General features: G+C 40.7%; 1 protein-coding gene across 1 annotated transcript in view; it reads right to left on the bottom strand.

Moving 5' to 3' along the window:
• LOC148649289 (receptor tyrosine-protein kinase erbB-4-like) overlaps nt 1-3,103 on the bottom strand; it is a 372,283-nt gene extending 369,180 nt beyond the window's left edge. The window contains exon 1 of the mRNA XM_088605758.1: nt 2,747-3,103. Within this exon, the coding sequence (XP_088461884.1) occupies nt 2,747-2,822 (76 nt within the window). The 5' untranslated portion in view covers nt 2,823-3,103. The remainder of the gene's footprint in view (nt 1-2,746) is intronic.
• Nucleotides 3,104-25,732: the final 22,629 nt, after the last annotated feature.

Genomic DNA, 25,732 nt, shown 5'->3' on the forward strand with positions numbered 1-25,732 from the left:
TCTCAGATTTGAGCACCGGAGTAGCGGAGCAAGGCGGCTGAACGCGCGCGCTCCGAGACCCTCGTGCCTCTCAGAAGGTACAGGAGCCCTGCTTGGTACATGGGGAGTAACGAGAGATGCTAAGCAATGCAGGCATTCGGTGTGTAGGGCTTAATAAGTTAAGAGTAAAATTCTGAACCGAATGCGCTGTGTGATGGGGAGCCAGCGAAGACGTGCCAGGGTGAACGCATTAAAGCAACGTAAGGAAAGACCCAGACGTCTGAGTCTATGGATTTTTACTGTCACTACTAAAACAGTACCCATCATAATGTAATCATAAAGTTAGAAGCAATTCAGGGAATCCCGAAGATTATCTCTGTTTCAGTTTATGAACTGAACATTAATAAAGAAGACGAAAGGGCACATTGTAAATGTGTTACCCGTCATCTCATGTCCTTTATGACAGTGAAGTCCTGTTAAGTCCAGGGACAGTCACAACACCGAAAGAGCCTGCTGCGGACTTGGGAGAGATTTCTAATGAACCACGTACCAAGGCTCCAATTGTACACGTGCAGAATATGTCCTTGGCTAGAAGTATAGTATTACTATTATCATTAACAACGTTTGTAACCCATTTCTAGAGTTCAGTACGCTTTAAAAGGACGTTCGCTTAATGTGAGGATTTGTTTTTCGTGAGGGGGTGAAACAGCAGAACTGCCATTTAATTAAAAGGAGAACGCTTCGCCTACTTTTCATTAAACAATTCTTGAGACAACGGAACGCTAACTCGTAATATTGAACGTACAGTAAACTGATGCAAAATCTCACTGAAGTATTGAAGAACTCCTTTCTAGAAGTTCTCCGAGGAATGTTTTGAATACATATATACAGTACACCTTTGCATAATAATGTAGATAGATGAGTATAAGGGAGAATTATGAACTGGCATATACCACTGTCTGAGAAGTGAGTAAGACGCACTTTTCGCTAGAACCTGAAACTTCTCCACTTTCTGACCCACGCAAGATTTCCACACCTTGCAGTTACACACATTCGCGAATAACCCTCCGGCGCACGATCTCAAGGGAAACACACACCTATGACACTCGGCGAGGCTCGGCTGCCCTTTAGCCTGAATCCTATCAGCTGCGAAACATACAGTATAAGACAAGAGACGCCACAGGCTGCAGAGTTCAGATTGTACACAGCGCGAAAGGACTGCGAGTCTCCGGATCATACCACCACCGTGTGGAGATGCGGTTGTTTCTCCCAAGCAATCAAAACTATATCTCAACTTGTTTAAACAGCACAGCCCGATCTCTTGCAGCGTAATAATGCCCAGTCCTCCAATAGACCAAGCTAACAGTCAGCCAAAATTCTGTATATGGCACAGACGGTGCATTTCATTGTGCCTACAGAGACTACAGTAAAGAAAATACAGAACAAAGTATCAAAACCCTTTGTGATCCCAAACGTTTGGAGACGCGTAAGATAAGATATGCCACCACTCAGGTGCAAAACCATTAAATGAGTAATAAGTAATGAGTGCTAATTAGTGTATTACTTGCTAATTTATTTTAAAAAAATGTACAGTAGTTATTACTCGCATGTTACAGGTCCTGTGTGGGTACTTCGAATGTTTCCCAATCTGTTCATTATGTTATGAACAGACTGCCACATTACTTCCGAAATTTAGTTTATTTACTTCTCATAAACACCATTGAACACCCAAAGAACGAAGAAGTTTTTGTTGTGCTCTGTAAATAATGTTTCAGATGCGCAAGTCGAGGCTCGGTGTCTTTGAACGGGAACTATAGCTTCGTCAATCGAAACGCGAGAAAGCTATGAGCTAATAATTATTAATAATAATAACTGGCGTTAACGACTAATTAGATGTTCTTTATACATGTTTACGTTTCATTACGCAGATTAACCATATGACAACGAACAACATCTGAAGATGCCATACAATGTGAAGAAAATCTAAATTAATTCTAGTAAAACACCAAACGGCGTTAAGGATGCTGATAGTAAGTCCGCAGATATTGAAATCGTTCACACCGCATCGATTATTAAAATCGCGTATTTTTAGCACCTCCATTCGTCCTTCTTAAATTGCTGGCATTTTTTAAATCACTGACGACGGGAAAGGCAGTAGGTCAGGTGCAATCGCTCAAGAAGGCAGCGGGAAGAAACACAAACGAACTGGTTAAGCCTCTTTTTGCTCAAGGGACGAAAAAACACGGGGGGGAAACGTGAGTGAGTGGACAATAGTTCTCCGGTGTGTCCGGGACACGTGCGGCGTGAACTCCATGTCCAATTCTCTAAAAACCCAACCATCCTGATTCTCTTGAGTCTCCGAGACGCACTTTAACATACCCCTAGGAATCAAGGCGCGATAACACAATCCCGCAGTCTCTCAAAAACAGGTACAGCATAAACAGTATCAAGATCGACATCGTAGTGAAAGAGGAGTGTCGGAGCCGAAAGAGCCTTAAAAACAACACATCCCTGCTCTCATTTACTGACTGTCATTCCATTCATAACTTGTGGTCCACAATGTACAATATCACACATTTGGCGATTATGAGAAATAAAAGACTGTGACCAGCGTTACTAGCAACTGTAGAGTCCACACGGCGCAGAAACTACTAGCCCGACTAGTGAGAAACAACAGTACCTCACAGCCCAATAACGACACACGCTGGAGCATGACATTTAACAATACACCTTGCGCACGATACGAGAACAAATATATCCTACCCACCTGACTGCGATGAGCTGATCCTGACGATCACAAAACTGAACAGCAAGCCGAAGCAGTACAGAGTGGTTGGCTTCATTTTTTGGGGGGTAGCAGTTACTCCTTAAATTCACATGTCCAGCAACATATCCCGTTTATTTATTTATTTTTTAATGGACAAAAGAAATCTTGAGCTGATGACAGGGTTTCGATGCACGGTTTGAAACGTAAATATGTCTCCTCCAGGTGTGTCTTAGTCCTGTTTATGCCTTGAAAAGATTTGCCGAAGTTCGCACAGTAGTAATGTACTTTCCACAGCGTGGTATAGCTTGCCCTGATTGCAGTGCTAAGCTCATGCCATTACTCTCTGCAGAGTTCAGCACACAGCGTCCGCTCGAAAGCTGGAGACACGCCCCCTGAGGGAGTTTCCCCGCCCATCGCCCCGTGCATTGGCTCCAAAGGCGGCTGGTACAATTGGTCCCCGCCTTTAACCACGCCTTCCTGCGCTCCCATTGGGTCTTCAGGCCTTCCCAAAAATTGCTGTTTTATTCAGCGCAAACACCTGTCTCAAAGGCAGAACCGAGTCAGGTGAACGCGCAACTGTCGGCGCGATTTAATGTGTTATTTCTTGGGGTCTCTGGCGTCAACCTGGTAGTGTTTTCTAATAATACTATTATCAGAGATACAATTTTGTTTCCCAGACTTGGAATAATCGGAACGTAGCATTTAAGAAGCGCATTATTTGACCTTTAAAAAGCTTTCTGATAAATACAGTAATACTGTAGATTAAACAAAAAAACGTTGTCTTATCACGGAAGAAGGACGATTTCAAAGAACACCTTTATGGGTGAAGATATCATAAGCCATACTAAAGTAAGAGTCCTACGTGTAACAGTTATTAGAAATTGATTGCAAAAGTGATACAACGAGCACGGTGGACTATTTAGAACAATTTTAAATTGAACTATTTATACTGACGGCTGTAATCAAGCCAAACGCAATTGTCCATAATAGTTCGTATATGACACTAAGTACACAGGTGGATTTTAAAACCCACTTACGATTCTTTTATATTACTTATAATTCTTTACAAAAGTGCTTCTTTTGTACTTCTCTTACACTCCTACAAGGCAAGTCCTGCTGATTTCGCATTTATTATGCACGGTGTATCTGCGTGTGTACAGTAAGTAATAATAATAATAATTGCTTACACTTATATAGCGCTTTTCTGGACACTCCACTCAAAGCGCTTTACAGGTAATGGGGATCCCCTCCACCACCACCAATGTGCAGCATCCACCTGGATGATGCGACGGCAGCCATAGTGCGCCAGAACGCTCACCACACATCAGCTATCAGTGGGGAGGAGAGCAGAGTAATGTAGCCAATTCATAGAGGGGGATTATTAGGAGGCCATGATGGGGTAAAGGCCAGGGGGGAAATTTGGCCAGGACACCGGGGTTACACCCCTACTCTTTTCGAGAAGCGCCCTGGGATTTTTAATGACCACAGAGAGTCAGGACCTCGGTTTTACGTCTCATCCGAAGGACGGCGCCTGTTTACAGTATAGTGTCCCCGTCACTATACTGGGGCATTAGGACCCACATGGACCGCAGGGTGAGCGCCCCCTGCTGGCCCCACTAACACCTCTTCCAGCAGCAACCTTAGTTTGTCCCAGGAGGTCTCCCATCCAGGTACTGACCAGGCTCACACCTGCTTAGCTTCAGTGGGTTGCCAGTTGTGAGTTGCAGGGTGATATGGCTGCTGGTAAGTCCAATTGGTGTCACTCTCCAATTGTTTTTGTGTTGTGTCCTTTGTTGGTAAGTTGTTCAGACCACTAGTAAGTGATTCCAGGTTCCTCTCTTCAGAAACATGAAAAAGATTTAGTGGAAGAAACCACAAAAGATAAGCCACTGGCATTAGGCTCACTTGTGTCCTTAAAATCCCAGAAACATGTCCTCCCAATAATTCTCACCATCACCTGCCATTCAGTCCCTGCCAGGGGGATACACACAGCTTTGAATCACAATATGCTGGAACATCTGGCCCAAACTCTGCCTTTTGGCTGGCCTAACCCTCTGCAGTATCATGAGTGTTAACATCCACGATAATCCTAAAATGACTCACAGAAGACATTCAGCATGAGAAGACAGTTTGTTTGCATTTCAGAAAATTTAGCACAAGCAGTTGCATGTTTCTGCTGCATATGCATAAATCATGCTCAGAAACACATCATTAGATACATTTAATAAATACAGAGCATACAGTATGTAACAGATGAACTTTTATTATAAAGATTCCAAAGAAGAAGATAAATTAAGTCTCTTTCTTTTTACACTAGTTGCATTTCTTAGCATTCTTAAAAATCACATTTGTGTAGAAATCAAAATATTAGTAAAACATCTAAAAAACAACTCTTGTCAGATGTTAGAAGGTACAGTAAGTAAGGCTGAACCTGGTCAGTATTCGGTTGGGGGACCTGTAACTGTTGTTCATGAAAGGCAAAATAAATATGTAAAATACCAATATGAGATTTTAAATAAACTTTTAACCTTCTAGTTTCAATTGCTGCAAGTGTGTGTTTTTGTGTGTGGAACATTAGGTGGTGTTCTTCTGTTTGGATTCGAATGTCCAATTCAAATTCTGGTCTCCAGAAATGTAAACCAGGGACATTGTGCTGTAGGAGATGCTGTCCCTTGGATGAGATGTTCAGCTGAGTGTCTGGCTATGTGGTCAGCAGAGTTCCCACTGCAGTGCTGTGGCACTCCCAGTGTCCTGCTTGGTGAGGGCTACACTTCGCTAGTGGATGAACTTCACATGGGGTCTGTGATGAAGGTGATGATGATATGATGATTGAGTGTAGTGTCTGGAAAGGCACGATATAAATCTAAGGATTACTATTATTCTGGCAAGCAACTGGCACAAAGCAGCATACACCCTAGACTATCACAGGGCACAAAGACATAAACAGACTCTCAAAAGATGATGATGATGATGATGATGATGATGATGATGATTATAATATTGTGGAATTTGTGAGACCCCTAGATCAGATGCTACCTACCTCCTCTCATTTGCAGTCTTTCTTGTATTCGTATCTTCTTATTCTTGGAATTATAATTAAAAAAAACAACCTCAGCTTCAGGGAGGAAATAACATTATCCATCATTGTCTAAGTTTGTGTTTCGCACTATGACTGGAATTGCCTTTAAACAAAAATAAAAGATTTTGTACCTTAAAGAACAATGTGCTGTGTGGACAGTCACGGTGCAGTACTTTACACTGCGAGAGTGAACAGTGAGACTTGTCTTGAGTTATCATTTCAATTTAGCAACATTTGTGCTTCAGCCAGGCTAGTGCTGGCTGGAAAATACTTACTAATCACTTGGGCACAGATGTTAATGTTTTTTTTTTAATTTTGTTTGTGTAGTTAGATTATTTGCTCTAACACCAGAAAATATTATAGATTTGAATGCAAGGGTTCCTGCCGACTGTTCTGAGGGTGGTAACTCATATTTGAACTAATGTTTTGTTCAGCGCTGGAATGTGGGTCTACTATTTATAATATAGATAATTTAGTTTTCTTTAGTTTTCAGTTTCGGTTTTTAATTAAACAGTTTTGTGTTTAAAATAAGAGAGCATTGTTCTGTTATCCCGTGCTTTTCAAACCCACTGCCGTCTGCTGGTGTACTTTCAACGTGTAATTATTTTAATTATATTTATTATTTAGAAAGGAGGAGGAAGAGGTTACACATTGAAGGGTAAAATTACTCTCATCAAAGTGACCCACTGGCCTGGCAGCCAAAAGAGGTAGATTTTTTTAGGGTCCTGTCTGACATTCGAAGGCCATGTGTGCGTGTACTTGTGTGTCAAATGAAACGCCCTCCGCAGCTATTAAAACTTGCAGTCAGTTAGCGTTGTTGTAATGCCGTCCCTAATCCAGATGGGGGAGCCTTTGAGTACCTCTGGGGTCAAGAAAAGAGTAAAGGACGATGCGGATTTCATACCGTGTTGAAAACTATGATGATTCGGATACTGGCCTTTTATTATTAAGACACATTAAATGTTTAATGTAATGTGCTTTTAATAATGTAACGTGTGGGTGATTATCAAAATATCAAAGGAAGAAGTCATATTTAATAGGGTTTTAGTAAGTGCACCCCACGTGTCCAGACTTGATTAACGTAATAACAAATTTAATTTTAACGCAATAGCTTTTTAATAGAGTGCTGCTTAGATAGTACCTCTCTCAAACCGTCAATTAAACATTGTATATTTTCAGAATACAAAAATTAACTACACAGAATTACTGTAGTTTATAAGCAAGCTCTGTGAAGGTGGATGTGTTTATAATTTCAGCGGGAGAGTCAGAGCCTGTTTAATGGATGAGCGTGCAGCGAAGCAGAAGCATTAATAACAGGAAACCTTGAGAATCTCTGGCTATCATAATATATTCAGAAACACAATGCAAATGATAAAACTGCTTTATTACATTTTGCATAACTCACTCCTATGAATCCCCTGCACTCTGGCTCGATCTGCCACAGGAAACGTGCACATTTTCAGGCACATAATAGGAAAAAGCATCTCATACTGTAGGAGTTCTGAAAAGCTTTACCCCAGGATGAATACCCAGAGTTCCCCCGGGTGACCGACCCTACAAAAATCCAGATTTTCTGATGCACATCAAGACACCCATCCATCCCATAAAGAATCGCAGCATGGGCTAAAAATGTATTTTAATTTCTAAAACTATATTTCCTTAAAGTAAAACGAGTGACCTAACAGCTCTTTCAAGGGGCGAAGGAGAAATAAAATGGACAGGGGGGTTTTGGAAGAAGGCATTTAGAAATACAATCTGTGAGCACTTGACACCTAATGAAAAAAGGAGATGAGGATGCAGAAAGAGTTTAAACCACCCCTTCGATCCCAGGAAGAAATCCCTTCAGGTTGTGCAAGATTGACATGCTTCAGAAACACAGTCCACCTGTGCAGGTGCCTGTACAGCCCTAGAGCTGGGCACAGGCTGGCTTCAATTCAATTCAATTCAACTTTATTGTCATTAAACTTACACAGGTGCGTAGTATAATGAAAAGTGTTTCTCATTAGTCACTCAGGTGCAGTATATAAATAGGACAGAAGATAAGACAATAGACAGTTACACAATAGCAATAATAGTAACATGTAATAACATAACATAAATAACATAATAACATGTACATAAATAACATGTATGGTTTGACACAAGGGTCCTGTCATCAGCTCCTCACTTACATCCTCTTCATGCACTGAACGAGCTCAGATGTATGCCTCCCTATAGAATGTTTCCATCCACTTTCAAAAGTCGAACACCATGAATTGAACCCTCTACCTGCTGGTTTAAGGCCTTATAAAAACCGGGCCTGTTTTTATTGACTTTTATATTACGTGTACTTTTCCAGATCTTCAGTTATTTTGTTTTAGAACGTAAGAAAGGTTGCAAACAAGAGAAGGCCTTTCAGCCCAAGTAGTCAGACAGGTACAGCAGTTAGTAGCTAACTGATCTCATGATCTCACCCTGCCGTTTCTTGAAAGAGGCCAGTGTCTGCTTCAGCAACGTCTGCATCGCCTGTTCCACACTCCCACAACCCTGTCTTTTGTATTGGGGTTATTCTGTCCCATGGTAGTATGATTTTGTGAAATACTGTGAAAACCCACTTAAAGTTAGACTGATTGAGATACATACAAATATGTTTTACAAGACAGCACCGATTGTCTCTTTTCTCTTTGAACATTTTCATGATATCCAAATAGCAGACAGCTCAACCCAGATTTGAACATAAGGCAGAGATGCAGCATTGGAGTCGAAATAGTCTCTGTGAGCAGAGATAAAAATGAGGTGTTGTTTTTAATAACACAGTTGCAGCAACACAATAGTAATTGTAAACACTTCAACTCTTCAATTAGCCATCCACAGGCAACCAGCATGAAACATACTGTACTCTTCAAAGACAGTTCTGAAGAAGTTTTATATTAAAATGCGTTTAATATGCTTATATATAGTCTCAGGTTAATTCTAAACATGCATAATTCACAATTCTTTTTGCAGATTTACAATATTACATGCCCTTGAGTCATAAAGAGATATTACTCAAGCTAGTGATGAACTGTCTCCTTGCTCAACATTGCTGAAAAATATGTCTTACACTATGAATAAAGAGAAGGAGGCCACTTTACAATAGCTGTTTTAGACTTGCTTGTAGTGCTGAAGTCACAAGTTTGAATCTCAGTGCTGTCTGCTCCCTGGCCTCTGCCTGCCACTCACAGGAAACCAGACTGCAATGCAGTTACAGTGTCATAATGTTAAGCAATTAAGTGTTCCTAACAGGACCATTCCCTGTAATTATACCATATTTAGCAGTAATGGCCATTACTAATGACCGATAATTATTCAGTGTTATATCATATTATTAACCTGATATTCATGTACAAGTGAGACTCCATTTAGAATACTGTGCACAATTCTGGTCACAGTGTCATAAAAACGTTATCTAAGGAATCAGTCCATAGAAGAGCAACTAGACACATTAAAGGAATTAAAGGCTTAAGGAATGTCCAACACTGACAGGCTCAAGAACTGAACCTTTTTAGTCTCAACCAAAGAAGTTAAATTAGCTACTAACTACCAGACATGTTTGATCTTCTAGATGTTCTCCTCTTGTTTGGAACCTTTCTTACTTGCATGTTTTTACTTATTATTATGCTTCATTTGTTAATAATTATTATGTATTACTGACTACCAAAATGAACAAATAGATTCCACAGACCAAATCAGCCACATATAAAATATTATATTAGTAAGCATTGGCTGCAGGGGATGAGTTCATTATAACTGTTGGCGGGTGTGAGGGAGGGGATGGTGTTGGACTTGGTAGTGGCTTTGCTTCCTCTGATGGCTCATTCCCCCAGTTTGTCTGGGAAAGGACAGACATTATTGTTTCTTTGCCTTGAAGAAGGAAGAAGGATGCCGAGTCTTCCAGCTCTGTAAAAAAGCAGGCCTTCCCTTTAAAGAGCTGCACCAACAGTAGTTTAAAAACAAAGTTGGACCAATTGAGCTGCTCTCCTTTTATTCTTCATGAAAGACTTGTTTTTGAAAGGGTTCCCCAATAAAAGAGCGAGATAAGACTGGGACTCCAAGGACAAAGAGTTCCAGAAAGGATGGTTCTTGGTGTAAACCACCCCACATTTGCATATCTATTAATTTTTTTTAAATCTTTTTGCAGTCGTGCAGGGATTTTTGAAAAACAAGATTTTGAAGGAGATGATTTGAAGAACATGAGTTCAAGCCAGCCTCTTGAATGTGACTGCCAAGAATCTAAAGTGAGTAGCAGAAAGAGCTGAACAATTTTCTATTCCCTTTAATGACTCATAGTGAATTGATGAAGACATGGCAAGTTAATAACAGGCTTTGTATTTTCGATTAAAAAGAAAACAGGAGCTCCTTTTGCCTTTTTTTCAAACCCTTCAGTAGCAGCAGACACATATACATTCCCCCTTTTTTGGTGTTTTGTGGAGGTGGGGTAGAACCTGTTAGCATTAAAATCACCCCAGAAAACATTGTTCCCTTGCACTGTTGTTTTCCTGGCTGCAGTGTCAAATGCCATGGCCCATTTGAACACAAGCCTTTGCTGTACAAAACTATTCCAGGCACATTTCTCTTTCTTAACCTGTGCCTAGCCTGAGGGAGACACGTAACATTTTCATCTGTCAGCACTGCCACTATCAAGATAACAAAGCTTTTGAATAATTAAGACCCTCTTCAGTGAACCTCAGCCTACATCAGCCAAACCCTCCATACTTCAGCCTTTCCTAGCACGGGGCACTGGGCCCATCTAGACATATGGACTTGAACCTCTTGAGGTGCTCCCCCCCAAAAAAGAAAATAATAATTCCAAACCAGACAATGTGAAAATATCGAAGATTCAGCTCGTCTCCAAGAAAAAAAAAAACAAAAGAATATGAACTTAATTAAGCTGTGCTTTGAGGATCATGGGATTCAAAGATTTTTCACATCCTCCGTGAACGCTGGGAGAACTTGCACACTCGTGCAGAACGAGCCTCAGCCTGGAACTGAATACGGGAGAAAGAGCCACAAGACAGCAGCACCAAGCGTCACCCAAAATAAAAAGTAATAGAGGATGATTGAAATAAATATCAGGAAGGCTGTACCAGTTTCACAGGGAATTTGTATATTTCATGTTCCCTTTGAAATTATTAGATGCCAACAGAGCAGAACGTCACAATGAATTCCTTTTTCTTTTCAGTCACAGTTGTGAACGACAGGAGTATGACAGTTATACTTGTTCCAAAATGTTCTGGGAAACAGGAGCAGCTGCTTGTTTTCTTATGTCCCAGAGGTGCTCAGCTGAACATTGCTCTCTAAGAAATGCCACCTTGTCTTAAATTGAAATTTGGGAGAGAACAACATTCATGGCACAGTCTGACGGAAATGAAGCAAATCTTTGAATGAATATCAAATCATATCAGAATATGATGTTGTCATGCCATCTGTTGGAGTTTCATTTAGAAAGACCCAGCATAATTAAAAAGGTTAATTATCAAGTCGCTTCTAACCAAAATTGTCACACCTTTGCAAATTAAACACACCAATCCCTTTCTGCTGAGAAAAACATAAATATGATATTCTTAAACAGGATCCAGGAAATATTTGTTACAGCCTGTTTTTATAGGGTCTGTATTGACACCCAAGAACACAGGAGGTTCCCCATGAAAACAGCGACTTGTGTCAGTTTTGTGACACAACCTGGTATTTTCTTCTTCTGGAAGGAAAGTCAGTTGGCAGGTAGTATTTTTGCGTTGCCAGGGTTGGAGAGCTGTGTTCAGTTCCAGACCTGGGGTGCTGTCTGTGTGGAGTTTGTATGTTCTCCCTGTGTTAGCATGGATTTCTCCCCGCAGTCCAAGGTGGGAAAATTGGCCCCTGGTGTGAGTGTGTGTGTGGGCCCTGCGACTGGTGTCCCATCCGGGGTGTGTCCTACCTTGCACCTTCTGCTTCCCAGAATGGGCACGGGCTCCCCTGCGACCTCCTATTGGATGAAGCAGTTAGAAGATGGATGGAGGAAAACTGTTTATCTCCAGTCCAAAAACTGTGCAAGAGGAGTACTTCGGAAATGAACTGTCAATAACATACCATAGCACAATCTCCAAGGTGATTTTGTGTCTGGGCAGAGAAGCTCCTTAAACCTTTCATTCTGAGCTAGCCATGCTTGCTATGGGTCTAACAAGTCTTGCTGCTGGCCTGTGGAGATGCTTCTCTGGGGAGAGCAATCTGATGAGCAAAGCATGTCAATTTAATTCCTCACCGAGTTACAGACTGTGTCAGACAATGTCCCCATGCTGCAGTATATGTGCTATTAGAAATGACCCATCACAACCAACAAAATAGTGAAGCTGACATAAGTGTCCTTGTCTCAGCTAAGTGGCTCTAACGTAGGTAACTGCAAAATGCTTTCAAAATACATTAGGTTCTGTCCACGGTGCTTGTGTCCATTTCCCCTGTAAACACGTATACCCGTCCTCTCCACTCCGGAGAGGAAACGACTGGTGCAGACTGGCTGGAGAGTTCGCTAACTTCTGCATACTGAAACGAGTGGACTTGTGAACATTATTGAATAAGCCCAGCTGTGCACAGCCAGGTGAAGTGGACAAGTTACAAGTCACTTGCGTAAAGAATGACTTTTTTTTTAATTAACAATAAGCTGGTGGCGGAGAATAATTCTAAAAAGTTATCAATTACAGTGATCTATGCAGTGAGTTCATACTCACTCTGTAAAGTCATGCACTTCCTCCAAAACTTCTTTTAATTAAAAAGTAATCCCTCCTACAGGTAATTTGTAACTGTAATGAATTGCATTTTTAAAAGTAACACTTCACAAAAGTGTATGTCACACACGTTTGAGGATCTGTTTTTAGTGTATAGTGGGACCCACATTTATCAGGGTAATGCTTCCACCTTGTGGCGTAATTGCACAATGATCAGCGTTGAAAGCAAAATTCCTGAGACTATTGGCAGAATAATCAATTTTGTTAAGGCAAATAGCGAAACCGAGTACTCATTAGCTAAACTAATCATGCATTTTATGAGTTTCAATACAAAATACGTTTTAAGCAATGTTCACGGTTCCTCTGCAACAGTTATATCACTGTAATACGTGCCACGCGGCTTTGCAGAAATACAGTGTATAGCTGTTGCTAACGATCGGGGATCGTTCTGTTTAATAACTTTCCACCTGAATAAACACAAACGCCATAATGTCTCACTCTTTCAATACTGGCTAACATTGTGCCCCAAAAGGAAGTGATCAATAATGAAAGGGAGAAAGACGAGTGTTGACCGGAACCGTGGCTCTCGGCCGCAGTCGCAAGCAGCGGGGTGAAGAGAGTTTGACGTTTGAAATTACTTCGCTTGGAGCTCTGATCAGGACTCTCGGCTTTCGTACCTGGAGGGTTGTGGCGTTAAATCCTTTGTGAGGCACTGCTGAGTATGAGGCACTTTTGGGTATGGTACTTCAACCGATTTATTCCGGTAAATGGTTGCGAATTTAAGTCCCTTTGGATAAAAGCGTCCGCGGGAAAACTAGTGCTAATTTATTTGAAGCCAAAGGCTCCTGACCTCTGCAATGCTCGTCAATGACGACAGGCGGGCTGGCAAATACTGTACAGTATATAACCAAATCTGATACGCTTCGTCTTTCTATTGTGTGGCTTGACTTGGTGATTCAAACCTATATTATTAATCATACAGTTATATATAGTAGTACACGTACAGAGTCATGCATAGTGGGTGGTCGTCAAGCTATGACTCTGGTCGTGGTCTGGGACATTTCTGCGTACTTCAGAATTGGTTTCAGGATTGAAATGATTTGTACATACAGTAAGATGACCAAAGTGGTGAACTACCAGAGAAGAGATTGTAGAAAAGGTCTGTAATGACATCTACCTTCATATGAAAGACATCACAACTGAAGAAATGGCCATTTTTTTCCTCCCTACTCAATCTACTGTACATCTTCTCAGTTGCAATATACACCAAGGTATTTGAACGTTATTCATAATTTCCCCTATGATGATATAATGAAGAATGACACCTACCAGGATCACCTTACTACTGCAGTGTGGTTGTAATGTTTCATCTGACCAATACATAAACAAAAGCAACGCAGAATTGCTCAGTGGCTGTGGCGGTATTCTCCTTATTTCTGTAAGAGATGTTGTGAATGATTCAGACTCCTGTCCTATGAGCACATGTTGAGTGCAGCTCTGCTCCTGCCTGGATTGAGTCACGCAGGTTCTGCGAAGGCGACATCACTAAACCTTCTCGTGGCACAAACTCACTCTGTCCCGTTCTGTTTACAGAGAATGACAACACTTTCCATGTCAGCTTTTCTACAGATAAACACCTGTTCAATCTTGAGGCAGGCTTCCTCTTCACCAAAGTGCAACCGAAATGCCTCCTGGTGGTGTGTCACCATGGATGTGCCCTGAAAAGTATAGAGCAGTGCGTGCTGCCATCTCACAATAGGGGGCCTATAGCCGCTATCCAAAGCCTGTGTCGCATTCACAGGGTGGTCCTAATGGGCGAATTGCACAATCAGTCGCCTTGGCTAAACAAGGACATGCTGGACTGAAAAGAGCTCACAACTTTTGTCACTGTTTGGGCTGATCTGGCTTTCCACCATGCTCTGGTGACGAGAGTGGTGGTTTTCTGTTCCCCCATGCTTGTGTACTCTGCCTTCTCCACAATATTCTCATTTTCCAGGACAGTTCTTGGCCTAGAGGTGGAAGAGGTGTGACTGCAAGCCCCATGAAGAAATCGCGCTATTCCAGCCCATGAATGAGACCTTCATCATACGGACAGGAGACAGGTTACAAATGAGAGAATTTAGCCCATTTTCACAATTTGGTTCATAATATTTGTTCAATCTGAGGATCTTGATCTTGTCCTGCAGTGTCTTGAAAGAAGGTTGTCTTGTCTTAGGCCATGCAGATGTTAGTCTGCATTTTGCTGGGAAAATTGATTTATATTTGTATGCCCTTCTACTGCCAGTTCTGTTCTGAGTGAGACATCTTTCTTAGATGTGACTGAAGAGAGAAAATCTATAAACAAGCAACAAGACTGCTTTTAATCCTGTCCCATTTTTCCAAGTTCTTGGATTTACATACAGTACAGTACAGTACATGATAAGGTTAGCAGCCAGGAGTGTACTAATTTTCAGGGAATGATCCTGTAATAACCTTTCTATGCTGTTTGTTAAAAAAGGGAAAAACAAACCATTTGAAAATATCAGCCGGATGAGTCTAATCACATCTCACATTAGTTTTGTCACTTTTGTAACAGAGAAATAACCAGCAGTGCGCTATTTCTCACATCATTCGTTGGCTTGGCAAACGTCTGTTGCATAATGGTTCTACAAAGCCTCATCAATAATGAAATCACTAGCAACCCAGTATTTTCAAATTTGCAGTCAGAGACAGTTTCTAGAAAAAAAACAAAAAGAAAATCCGATTTCTGTGGTTTCTTGCAATTTCTGTTTTCGGTAAGGTGTCGACCGTTTCAGCCTGTTTTCAAAAGTCTAACAATGGTGAAAGTGTTTTTTACAAGTTTGTATTTTGTAGTTAAAATACACAAATAATCTTATAATTATGTGACACGTATGCTGGGGGTGTGAGATACAGTTGTGTGAAATGTCTTTCATAAGGCATGGACAAATGGTTTATTTCATACATGCAGCATTGAAACCCTATAAATGTCCGTTTAATTACAAATACTGACAGCTTGTGTCAATGGGTGGTGAGATATTTTCTGCAGAACAGACTCCATTCCACTTCACACTGTGTACTTTGTAGTTTCAGAGCACAGTGAGAGGAGAGTTGCGTACAGGATTCGTGACTTTGAGGTCTAAACAAACCACGGTAGTGAGAGAGATTATTTAACTGGTTTTGACTTTTAATTGTTAACACCCTTTGCTGTTTACATTCAATTAGGTTCATGTTGTGCCAATTTCTTTTAGAAAAGAAAAACAAGCCATTCTGCGGTGGCATCACAGCTAAGCCTGAGTACAGTTCAAGGATCCTGGTCTGTTTGCCACTCATCTCTCCCTCTATCCATCCAGTCCTGCTTTCTCAGCTTCTCATCTGGCAATCGACCCCTTGTGTCTTTTCCTTCCGCTCGAACCCCTTGCTTGCTGTAGCGGCTTGCGGCCAGCAGAGGAATCCTACTCCGTTGGGCCCCTGAGCAAGGCCCTTAACCCCAGCTGCTCCAGGGGCGCCGTATGAATGGCTGACCTTGCGCTCTGACCCCAAAGCTTCTCTCCCTGTCTGTGTGTCTCATGGAGAGCAAGCTGGGGTCTGCAAAATGACAAATTCCTAATACAAGAAATTGTATATGGCCAATAAAGTGATTCTATCTTAAGACCCTGCTATAACAACACAAATTAATTTCTCTGCACACTGCAGCACCACATCTGTTACTAATGAAATTATAGGTTCTCCACTCCTGTTCCACACATCTTGTCTGTTTCATTGCTCTGCATTACTGCTCTTATTTTCACTGTACTTTAACGGTATTGAATTTGTGTTGCACTCTTATGTCTTCATTTTGTATTTACTGTGTAATAACCTGACATTCATTGTAATGTGTCTATAATCTATTGCCTGGCCTTATTGTAAGCCATGTTATCCTGGTGACCAAATGAGTTATTCTTACCTTATTACAAATTATGAACCTTTTGTTCATTTTGATGTCTGCATACAAGATCACTGCTAGAGGGCGCGAGAGATTTGAAAAGGAAATACAGCACTGCATTATAATCTGGGGGAATCTCCAGGAGCTATAGACAAATATAAGCTCCCAAACAAATGCACCACTAGATGACACTGTTAGACAGCAGATTAATAGGTGGGGTTTGCCATTTTAATAAAGAACTTTATAGAGACTTTAAAAGAGAGAACCACAGAAAAGTGCAATAAAATAAAGATATTACTTGTACTGGCCTTGTTGTTATTTCTGTGCGAAAGGAGATGCTGTCTTTCAGATGACATTTGAAATCTAGTTTCTGACTAGCTGGTCATTAAAGATCATATGATGCTTATCATAAGAGTTGGGATGTTAGCACTTGTGTAGTACAGTAGCTAAATAGCACTCTGTGCTTGCACAACCTGATCTACTTAATTACCCCTTAATTCATGTAGTGAAGCAATTTCTGACTTCTTCATCCAATCTGTGGGGCAGTGGGGCTGTAGGGCTGCCACGCCTCAGCCATGTGACTGTTGTACCTCAGTGCCCTTACAGGCCCTGATACTAAATGATTAATAAATTGAGAACTGCAGCCATAGCCATGTGGATTTTCTGTCTGCAGGTACCTAGTGACACATCATGCGTGCTTTACTCTGAAACACGAACGACATTCAGGAGACACTGTAAAGGACTGGAGCAGCATCACCAGTGCTGTTTGCAGAAGGTTTGTCTTCTAAAATGGGAGGACAGAGACGTCCACATCGCTGTTCTCTTCCACTCACCACAATGACTGAAGCAATAATCATCTGCTGCCAGCCACCTTTGGTTTCTCCTATTATCCAGATGTGAGGCTCCAGCTTCACAGCTTGGCCAGAAGAAGGACAGAGTAAGGGTTTCAAAGGTGTGGTAAAAACTAAACACAAAGAACTGTGACACGGATAACTCGTCCAGGGCAATTACAGTCTTCCCATCCAACCAGATGGAGTAAGAATATCTTTGAAGGGGACCAGGATTTTGAGACCCAAAGTTGACAGAGGAATACGAAGCAAAGCAGAGTTGAAGACAGTTCATCGTGACCGGACTTCACAATGCATTACTTTGACATTTCCTGAGATAACATCTCCTCAAACTGCCTAGCGAGTGTGTATAGCCCCGTATCGCCCATCTTTGGGTTCAGGAAAGACAACTGTGAGGGACAGCCAATGAATAGAGTGTCATTTTTAGTTATACATGCCCCTTGAAATCCAAGCATGGGGTGTTGCAAAGGATCCGTAAGCAGGTGATGCTGTAAAATCAACTGATCTCTAAGGCACAAGCAGAGAACTAAGCAAAAACTAAGTTCAGCTAAACAGTTCAGGGGGAAGCTGGATAAAATGTTAAGGATCCTGTGGTTATGGCGTAAAGTGTAGCCAGACAGACAAGCGTGTGGAAAGACAGGCAGGCTGCTGGGGAGGTAAGTGAGTCTGTGTAGTGGTGGGGGGTGTGGAGAGCTGGGGTAGTTTTTTTAAACTGCTGCTGATTGAGAGGGCAGACAGTGAGAGATGTCAGAGTCCTCAGTGCCGATAACCTTTGTGCAGATAACACTCCTTCACTTTGTCATTGAAGGCAGGGTGGCACTGTGGCTAACAAGGGCTTGTCACATGCGGTTTCAGAGATAAAGAGCTCCAATCATACTGGCACAACTCTTGCAAGGTACAAGACTGGTTGAGAAAAGGGCTTCCTGTTGTTTTGAAATAGCTTTTTAAAGCTTCCAAAATTCAGTGCACTGAAATGAAATGTTGCAAATGCCTAAGTATTTATCTTATCTTTGTGCTTGCAATCTCTTAGGAGTTGATGGGGGGGAACGGTCTTCATCTGTAGGCAACTGGAATCGAGTGGTTTGTGGTTACACATATTTTTGTGGGGAGAATGAAGCCAGATAGTCACTTGTTCTCTCCTGAAGTGTAACCCCATCTGCCAGTTTGCCTTGGTGAATCTACATGGTGTTTTTAGTTCTCATATGCTGGGGCTGCCATTGCATCTTGTCATCTACTTCTCTTCTGCATTCTCCCTCTTCTCTATACTTATAAGATTGTACTGTGTGCTTTCCAACACTTTTATGTTTTTGCTTTCATTTCTGAATGGCCATTTTTGGGGTTATTTATACCCAGTTATTTTGGAATCACCAGCTGTGCAATTTTGAACATCTGTGCTCACGTCTCACAGTCATGCACTCCAGCACAGCGCACACAAGGGAGAACGAGACTTCTCTGCCCCGCCCACCTTTGAGCCACTTGTCTCCTAACGCGTCACAGGCAGCGCCGCCCTGTGCTGTAGTCATACAGTACAGGCGACGTACCCAGGAGGCCACAGGGGTTGCAACACCCCCTTGACTCAGAAGTGCTTAACCTGTTGTGCTCCACGGTATGAGAAATCCCAGTCATGGTCAGCTAGTGACAGGACCCAGGCTCAAACCCATGCTTACAGAAGTCAGTCTATGCTTGGTGCTTTACTGGTATATTCACTCAGGAAGCCCCAGATTTACTGCATTTTTACCAATGGTGCATAAAATAAACTGTTAAAACAAATATAATCATACCTGTAAAATTATCTACCTGTAGGCCCTGTCCTAAATTATACTAATAATTTAGCTATTGCACTTTTAAAACAGATTTTTTTCCTGACAAACTCACAAAATGATTTGATGGTCCTTCTAAACACTCATTTTTAATTAACTCTTCTGCACAGCCCTGTGAGTAACCGTCAACTGAGCAGCGGTACACCTTTTGCTGAGAAATACATGGTGCTTCTCAGAAACAACTTTCAGCTTGCACTGATACTGAAGAACCTGACCCTGACCTTCATTTGACTAGTAGGTGAGGAAATAGTGTTATCTTGTTACAGCACCCTGCAGGATGTGCCTTCTAGATTTAAAGGAAATCTTTACACTTTCCAGTGGAACTACTGCAAAGAACCTGCTCAAGATCTTGGTTTCCTCCTCAAAGTGTGTATTAGTCAGTGGATGTAAATATCTAGGGTGTATGAGTGCGCATGTACTGTATGCGTGTGTACGTGTGGGTCAACCTGTGGTTAGAGCTAGTGTCTGTCACATCCACTATGGGATGAGAGAGAGAGGGAAAGACACTCATTATCAAATGTTTCTCAATCTCATTTAAGGGCTTTTTTTTTTTCAGAGTGGGAGTGACAGAATGAGTCTGTCTCCGGTGTGGATTCCATTATGACTTGTTGTTTCCCCTTCTCATCAGTGGCACTTTGCATGACTGGTTGACTGAATTTAACCCTTTTCTTACTGTATTTCCTTTCATTCACACAGCCTACTTTCTCCTGGAGCAAATGGGGACAGGCTAGCCATTCAAAGCAAAAATGAAGAAAAAAGTTAATTCAAAGATGAGAATAAAAAATAGGATAAGACAATCTAAAATGAAAAGCTTGTTGGTGACACACATCTTGTCAAGGTCAGTCAGCAAAGCTGAAAAAAGGTGAAGGGATTTTCTGTGTGTTGTTTGTGATAAAGATGATCTTTGTGGTGGTGGAGGCCAGGTGCTTCTGAATTCAGATAAGTGAAAGGGGTGTGACATCTTTAGAAAGTCAGATATGGTACTTTGCTTGGTGATGATGTGGTGAAACTAGGGCCAGAGGATTTCTTTGAATTGTGACTTTTACAAAAAATGTCTCAGCAGATCTCAGCTGTGTAATTCAGTGGATTTACTCAGCAAATGCACACCAGTAAGAAAACACGATTACAAACTTACTTAAGTGACTGAAGGTATGTGTCTAACTATCCCACCACAACAATGTGTTGGTTTCTTGGTGACACACAAGACACTTTCTTATTTAAATATCTGTGGCATAATATTTCAAAATCAAAGGGAAAATTAATGGTAAGTCAAAAAAAGGCTTATTTGTTGCAGAATGAGAGAAACAAGAGAAAAATAACTAAAAATAATTCTAGAATTAGAGCTTTCAAGTACATGAACATACTGTGCGTCTGTGCTATATATAGCAACAAGGTATCCAGCATGAATTTAAATTAAGTTTTATAAGTCTTCAATTCACTTTGATGAAACATTGCATTTTCAAGTAAAAGTACTCGGTCAAGTTCTTCAAAAAAGTTAAACTAAACATCATCAATATTTATAGTTTTTTTGAATGTTCAAGTAGGTAGCTGTGTCAGCATGCATAGGCTGCAAAGGAACAAGTAAAGGTTTATTCGATGCTAAAAAGAGAAGTAAAGAAAGACAATGTTTTGGCGAAGAAGGCACAAAAGCCAAAACATTGTGTTTCTTTTCTTTTCAGCATGGAATAAACTGTTACTTATTATTTAATGTTTTATAACCTACAGTGGCTCAAATACAATCACAACTAACAACAGCGATGGACACTGAGCTTATCATGTAATGTATTTTGATTTTTAGAAGGCTTTCCAGAAAGTACCTCACACAAAAAAAAACTGATTCTCAAATTACAGGGTTTAGGCATTCAGGGGAAAGCTCGTTTGGATTGTGAATTGGTTGAGAGAAAACAGATTAGGTATGAATGCTCACACTGGGGCAATGTAACTGGTGGAGTGCCACAGGGATCTGTTCCTGGACCACTGCTCTTCCAAAACATGAAAAAGCAAACTATAATTACAAAATGAACACCAAGTCTGAAGAGATAAAGACTTGGGTATCGACATTGACAGTTTGACATTTTCTAGGCAATGTGGGGAATACATGAGGAAACATAAACTGAGAATATAGTGTTCAAAGCATAGAATTTAAATTAAAGGACTTTTTATGGTAAATTTAAATAAGTCAGTATTAAGACCCTGTTTAGATTATCGTACACAGTTTTAGTTAACATTACAAAAACAATATTGCTGTGCTGGAAGCATTCTAGATAAGAGCACTCTCTCAGATATATTTCAGGTGTATAATAATACCCAATACTGATAGGCTAAAAGAACTGAACCTTTTAAGTTCAGAACAGAGAAGACTTCCAGGGTACTTTATCCAAATATATAAATCCTCAGTGCTCAGTAAAGTAAAACATGGACCAGAGGATGCAATCAGAAACTTCATCATACATTTAAAATAAAGAACAGGAGGCAGTTCTTTATCCAAAGAGTGGTGGGAGTATGGAACAAGCACCCAGTTGAATCTGTGAATCAAATACCCTGGGTTTCATTTACAAAACAGCTTAATGAAACGGAAGGATTATTTAGCTACTAAGTTCCAAAGGGACTAGACGGGACTCCTCATTTCTTACCTTTTTATGTTCTTAAATGTTTTTTGTGTTTACTGGAATTCTGGTTTTATACCACAATATTAAAAAAATGCTTGTATCTAGTGCAGATGCTATATACTGTATTATGTAGTTGGTAGTATCTGTAAGGATTTTACTTTAGACTTGGTTATTATATCTGTAGTGGTGTAAATATATTAATATACTATATATATAGCCCAAATTATTTACAAATGCTTTTAATTCACAGATATATTGATATTTTCATGGACTATTAAACATCAATCCAGTTTTGTAAATATCATTACAAATAGACCTTTAACTATATACTGGAATATAATATATTGTTTGATATAAATGATGGATGATAGATACAAATTACAGAAAACAAGTTAAATAAAATGTTCTGAAAATCTACCACCAGAGGGTGAGTTTGTTCAAGGTATTTTTAAGTGAAAAGACAAAAGCAAATTACGCGCTGGTGGTTAAATTCAAATTCACATTTTTATTCACATAATAAAAGTGTATTTTCTCTGCATACATGTTCTTTTGTTGTTTGAATTTTGAAGTTCTATCAGAGTTTATTGTTCATTAATACAGTTATCTCATCATTTTAATCTGGAAAGTAACCACACAGGCAAAATATACTCTGTGACCTGAGACACGTTCTTTCAGCCCAGTGACACAGGTCTTAGCCTTTTGTACAAGCAATGAGCTGCTGTATGCAATATCTTCAGAGTGTCTATCACATTGAATCATTGCATTGAGTGGAACTTTATCAGCAAATACCAGTAACGGGAACAATCAGTAATAACAATAATTATCTGTCAATCTTTAGTGGTGTCCAGACACAAAGGAAAGCCACCCTCTTCCACCCCCTTCATGACCTCAGCTGTGATTCGGAACACCCCGTTTTTGCCTGGAGTTTATCAGATGGAGCTTCAGGGGGTTGTGTTCCTTGATAAGAGAGGGTTTGAGCTCACTGAAAATAAGCCCAATCAGATGTGAAGTTTGACTTGCTCGGAAAAATGTGGACAAAGGCAGGGGAAATGTGGGTAGGCAGCTGAATAAAATAATTACTACAGTAAAACAGAGAAGGCAACGTCACTGGGCTTATACAGCAGATTCACGATAGGAAGAAAACATGTGTACTCTTGTCGTTTTGTATCTAATGTTCAAATTATGAGACCAGATGACTATTACTTTGCCGTGAATCTTTACTCACGTTTACTGTAACAAAGGCACAGTAAGAAAGTCAACAATCTGAGGTCTGTAAACACTGATTAAAAACCGATTTGGAAAACCAAATCCTTTTATATGCATATGTGCCTTTTCAAAATGATGTATCCTACTCAATGCAGTTAAAAGTGGTTTGCTGCATCTAAGCTGCAAAGACTGATTTCTGAAAAGGAAAGAAAAAACAATGTTACATTTTGGCTGTGGAGCCTTCTACAGGTGTGGGAGACAGAGAGAGGGAGAAGAAAGAAGAAAAATGCTCAAGTAGGGAAGGCAAAAGACAAAATAAATGTGAATGTGGACAGGGGGAGGTGAAAAAGGGGGGTAAAAAGATGAAATTCTGAGCGACAGGTTTGCAGGGGAAATGTGGAAGACAGATATGTGTAAATGTATAGAGAAATTAGGAACACCTTAATGAGATCACTCCCTAGCTGTGTCAATCCTGAATTTCAGGGTCAACAAATGATTCGTCATCATCATGGCTTGATGAGTGCCTGGACCGTACTGGATCTGTATTGGACGGTCACAGTTCTCAAACACACATGGAACAAACATGCAGTACGTGGTCCCCCAATGTGCACATAGTCATTTATCAGACTTGACTTGAACCAGGAATATATTTTCATTCAACAACCCTTCCTCCCAATGAGCCATCAGAAGTGAGTGTGTGGAACCAAACTATGCTAATATGTTTTCATCTGGGTAGAAGAGCTCTCGTCTTCCTTACAGTGGCATCATCCCTGAACTCTGTGGTTCATAGGTCAATGACTCTGTTGATGCCACCACCTGCACTAGCAATCAACTACAGCACGCTCTACAGCGATTCATCACTGTTCCTGCATCTCTCAAATTCACTGTTTATGTATCCTACACCACTCTCCTTTTCCTGGACATTAACCTCTCTATTGACTATCTCGACTATTGAAACCTTCTGTGTGTTACAAACACCCTGATGCACAGCTATCTCCCTCCCTCATTGCTCCATCCATCACAAACACACAAAAAGCTCTCCATTTCTCACAGATCCTTGGACATCCTTGGCAATGCAGTGATGAAATGCAAAAAACAAATCCTTAAAAAAGCCATCCTTGTGTACAGTTATCTTTCATGCAGCACTTGACAGGACCCTCACCTGGGACAAAAACAGGCTTCAGAGGATCATTCCCACCAGGAGTGCACACATCCAAGGCTCCCTCTTGAAATCCTTGCTATTCCCCAAGTCATCAAATCAACCATCTCCATTCTAAAAACTTTCCAGATGCACCAATTATCATTTACTGTCAAACATCTAATCTGCACAGCCTTCCTGTCCTCAGTTCCCTTAGCTGTCCAAAGTCACCATCCACACCAGACACTTTCTATTGCAACAGAGGCCACTGTTCCACCTACAAACACATACAGTACCCAATAGTATGCAGCTGCTCTGGCTATTTCAAATCCACCCAAAGGGGAATATTGTTTTCTAGCAATCTCATTCATTGTATTTCTTGCAGGGCATGTCCTACCACTTACTTTGATGGAATAGGAAGAAAATGGACTATTTAAGGCGGTGAGATCTCTTCAAGCCCCTAGTTTTGCATTTTACCTCTCCCAACCATGATTACTCTGATCTTTCTGTATCCAGCCACAAGAATTCAATGATTCCTGTACTCAAAAGACATCAAAAGCCCAAATTATCCTTAAACGTGGGTCACATTTCACCAGCACTCAATTGTAGAAGAGTCTCATTTATAGATTGCTCCCTTCCACATCTTCTCTAGTATTTATTAACCAATGTTCTTCTCTTTAGCTCCCTTTTCATTTCCCCTACCCATTTTCATTCTTTTGTCTTCCCTGCTTCACTGACATTGCCTCATTTTTGATCTCCCTCCTTGACTCTCCTGAAGAAGGCTCCATACCTGAAACATCATGTGGTGAGTTTTTATTGTCAGCATGGAAGGAACCTACACTTCTCTATCTACCCATTCATCCACAGAATACATTCTAGAGGGAATAAGGTGAATAAAACTGGTCTGGTTTTACCATTTCATATTAAATAAGTTAAATTACTTTTATTTGCAAGTTGTGATCACACTGAGATCTTTACTTGAGCCGAGAGCACAATAGGGGAAATTTAAGAACACTTGGTAACTAATATTGTTATGTACCAGGACTCCCTCACTGTGGGCTCATTGCAATGAGGTAACCCTCTGGTGGTTGATGGACATGGGAAACCAGCTGGGTCACATGACCATTCTTTTCATCCACCCTGTTGCCTGCCTGTGTACTGGACAGCTTTCAGGGTGGAATATGCTTAAGCCAGAGAAATGAACAATCCAGTTCAACTCATGAATGGAACCACATATGCCATAGCTATATCTATAGTAGGAATGAGAGACAGACCTTACTTCAGCAGGCCCCAGTGTCTGCAGTCACAAACTCACAATGATGACAAAAGGACATTCTTTACAAGGATTTACCATATAACATAACAAACATTCAACATCACCACACCTGTGGACATCCTTTATATACCAAACCAAGCCTTAATTACACCCATGTGAGAATGTGAATTCCTAAACCCTTAATCTATTAATTGATATTTACTTAATTCCTATGGTAGCTATTTGCAAGCAATTAAGAGGCTGTATAGTGGCCTCTAGTGGCATGTCTGTTCTAATTACAGCCATTGTAGTGGTAAATGACGTTTAACACAAGATCAGATGACATTGCTTCTGTTGCACCTTTAGAATCTCTTCATAGAATCTGGTCTGATA

Source organism: Lepisosteus platostomus, chromosome 14 (genome assembly GCF_059453375.1).
Source record: "Lepisosteus platostomus isolate fLepPlt1 chromosome 14, fLepPlt1.hap1, whole genome shotgun sequence".
NCBI lineage: Eukaryota > Metazoa > Chordata > Actinopteri > Semionotiformes > Lepisosteidae > Lepisosteus > Lepisosteus platostomus.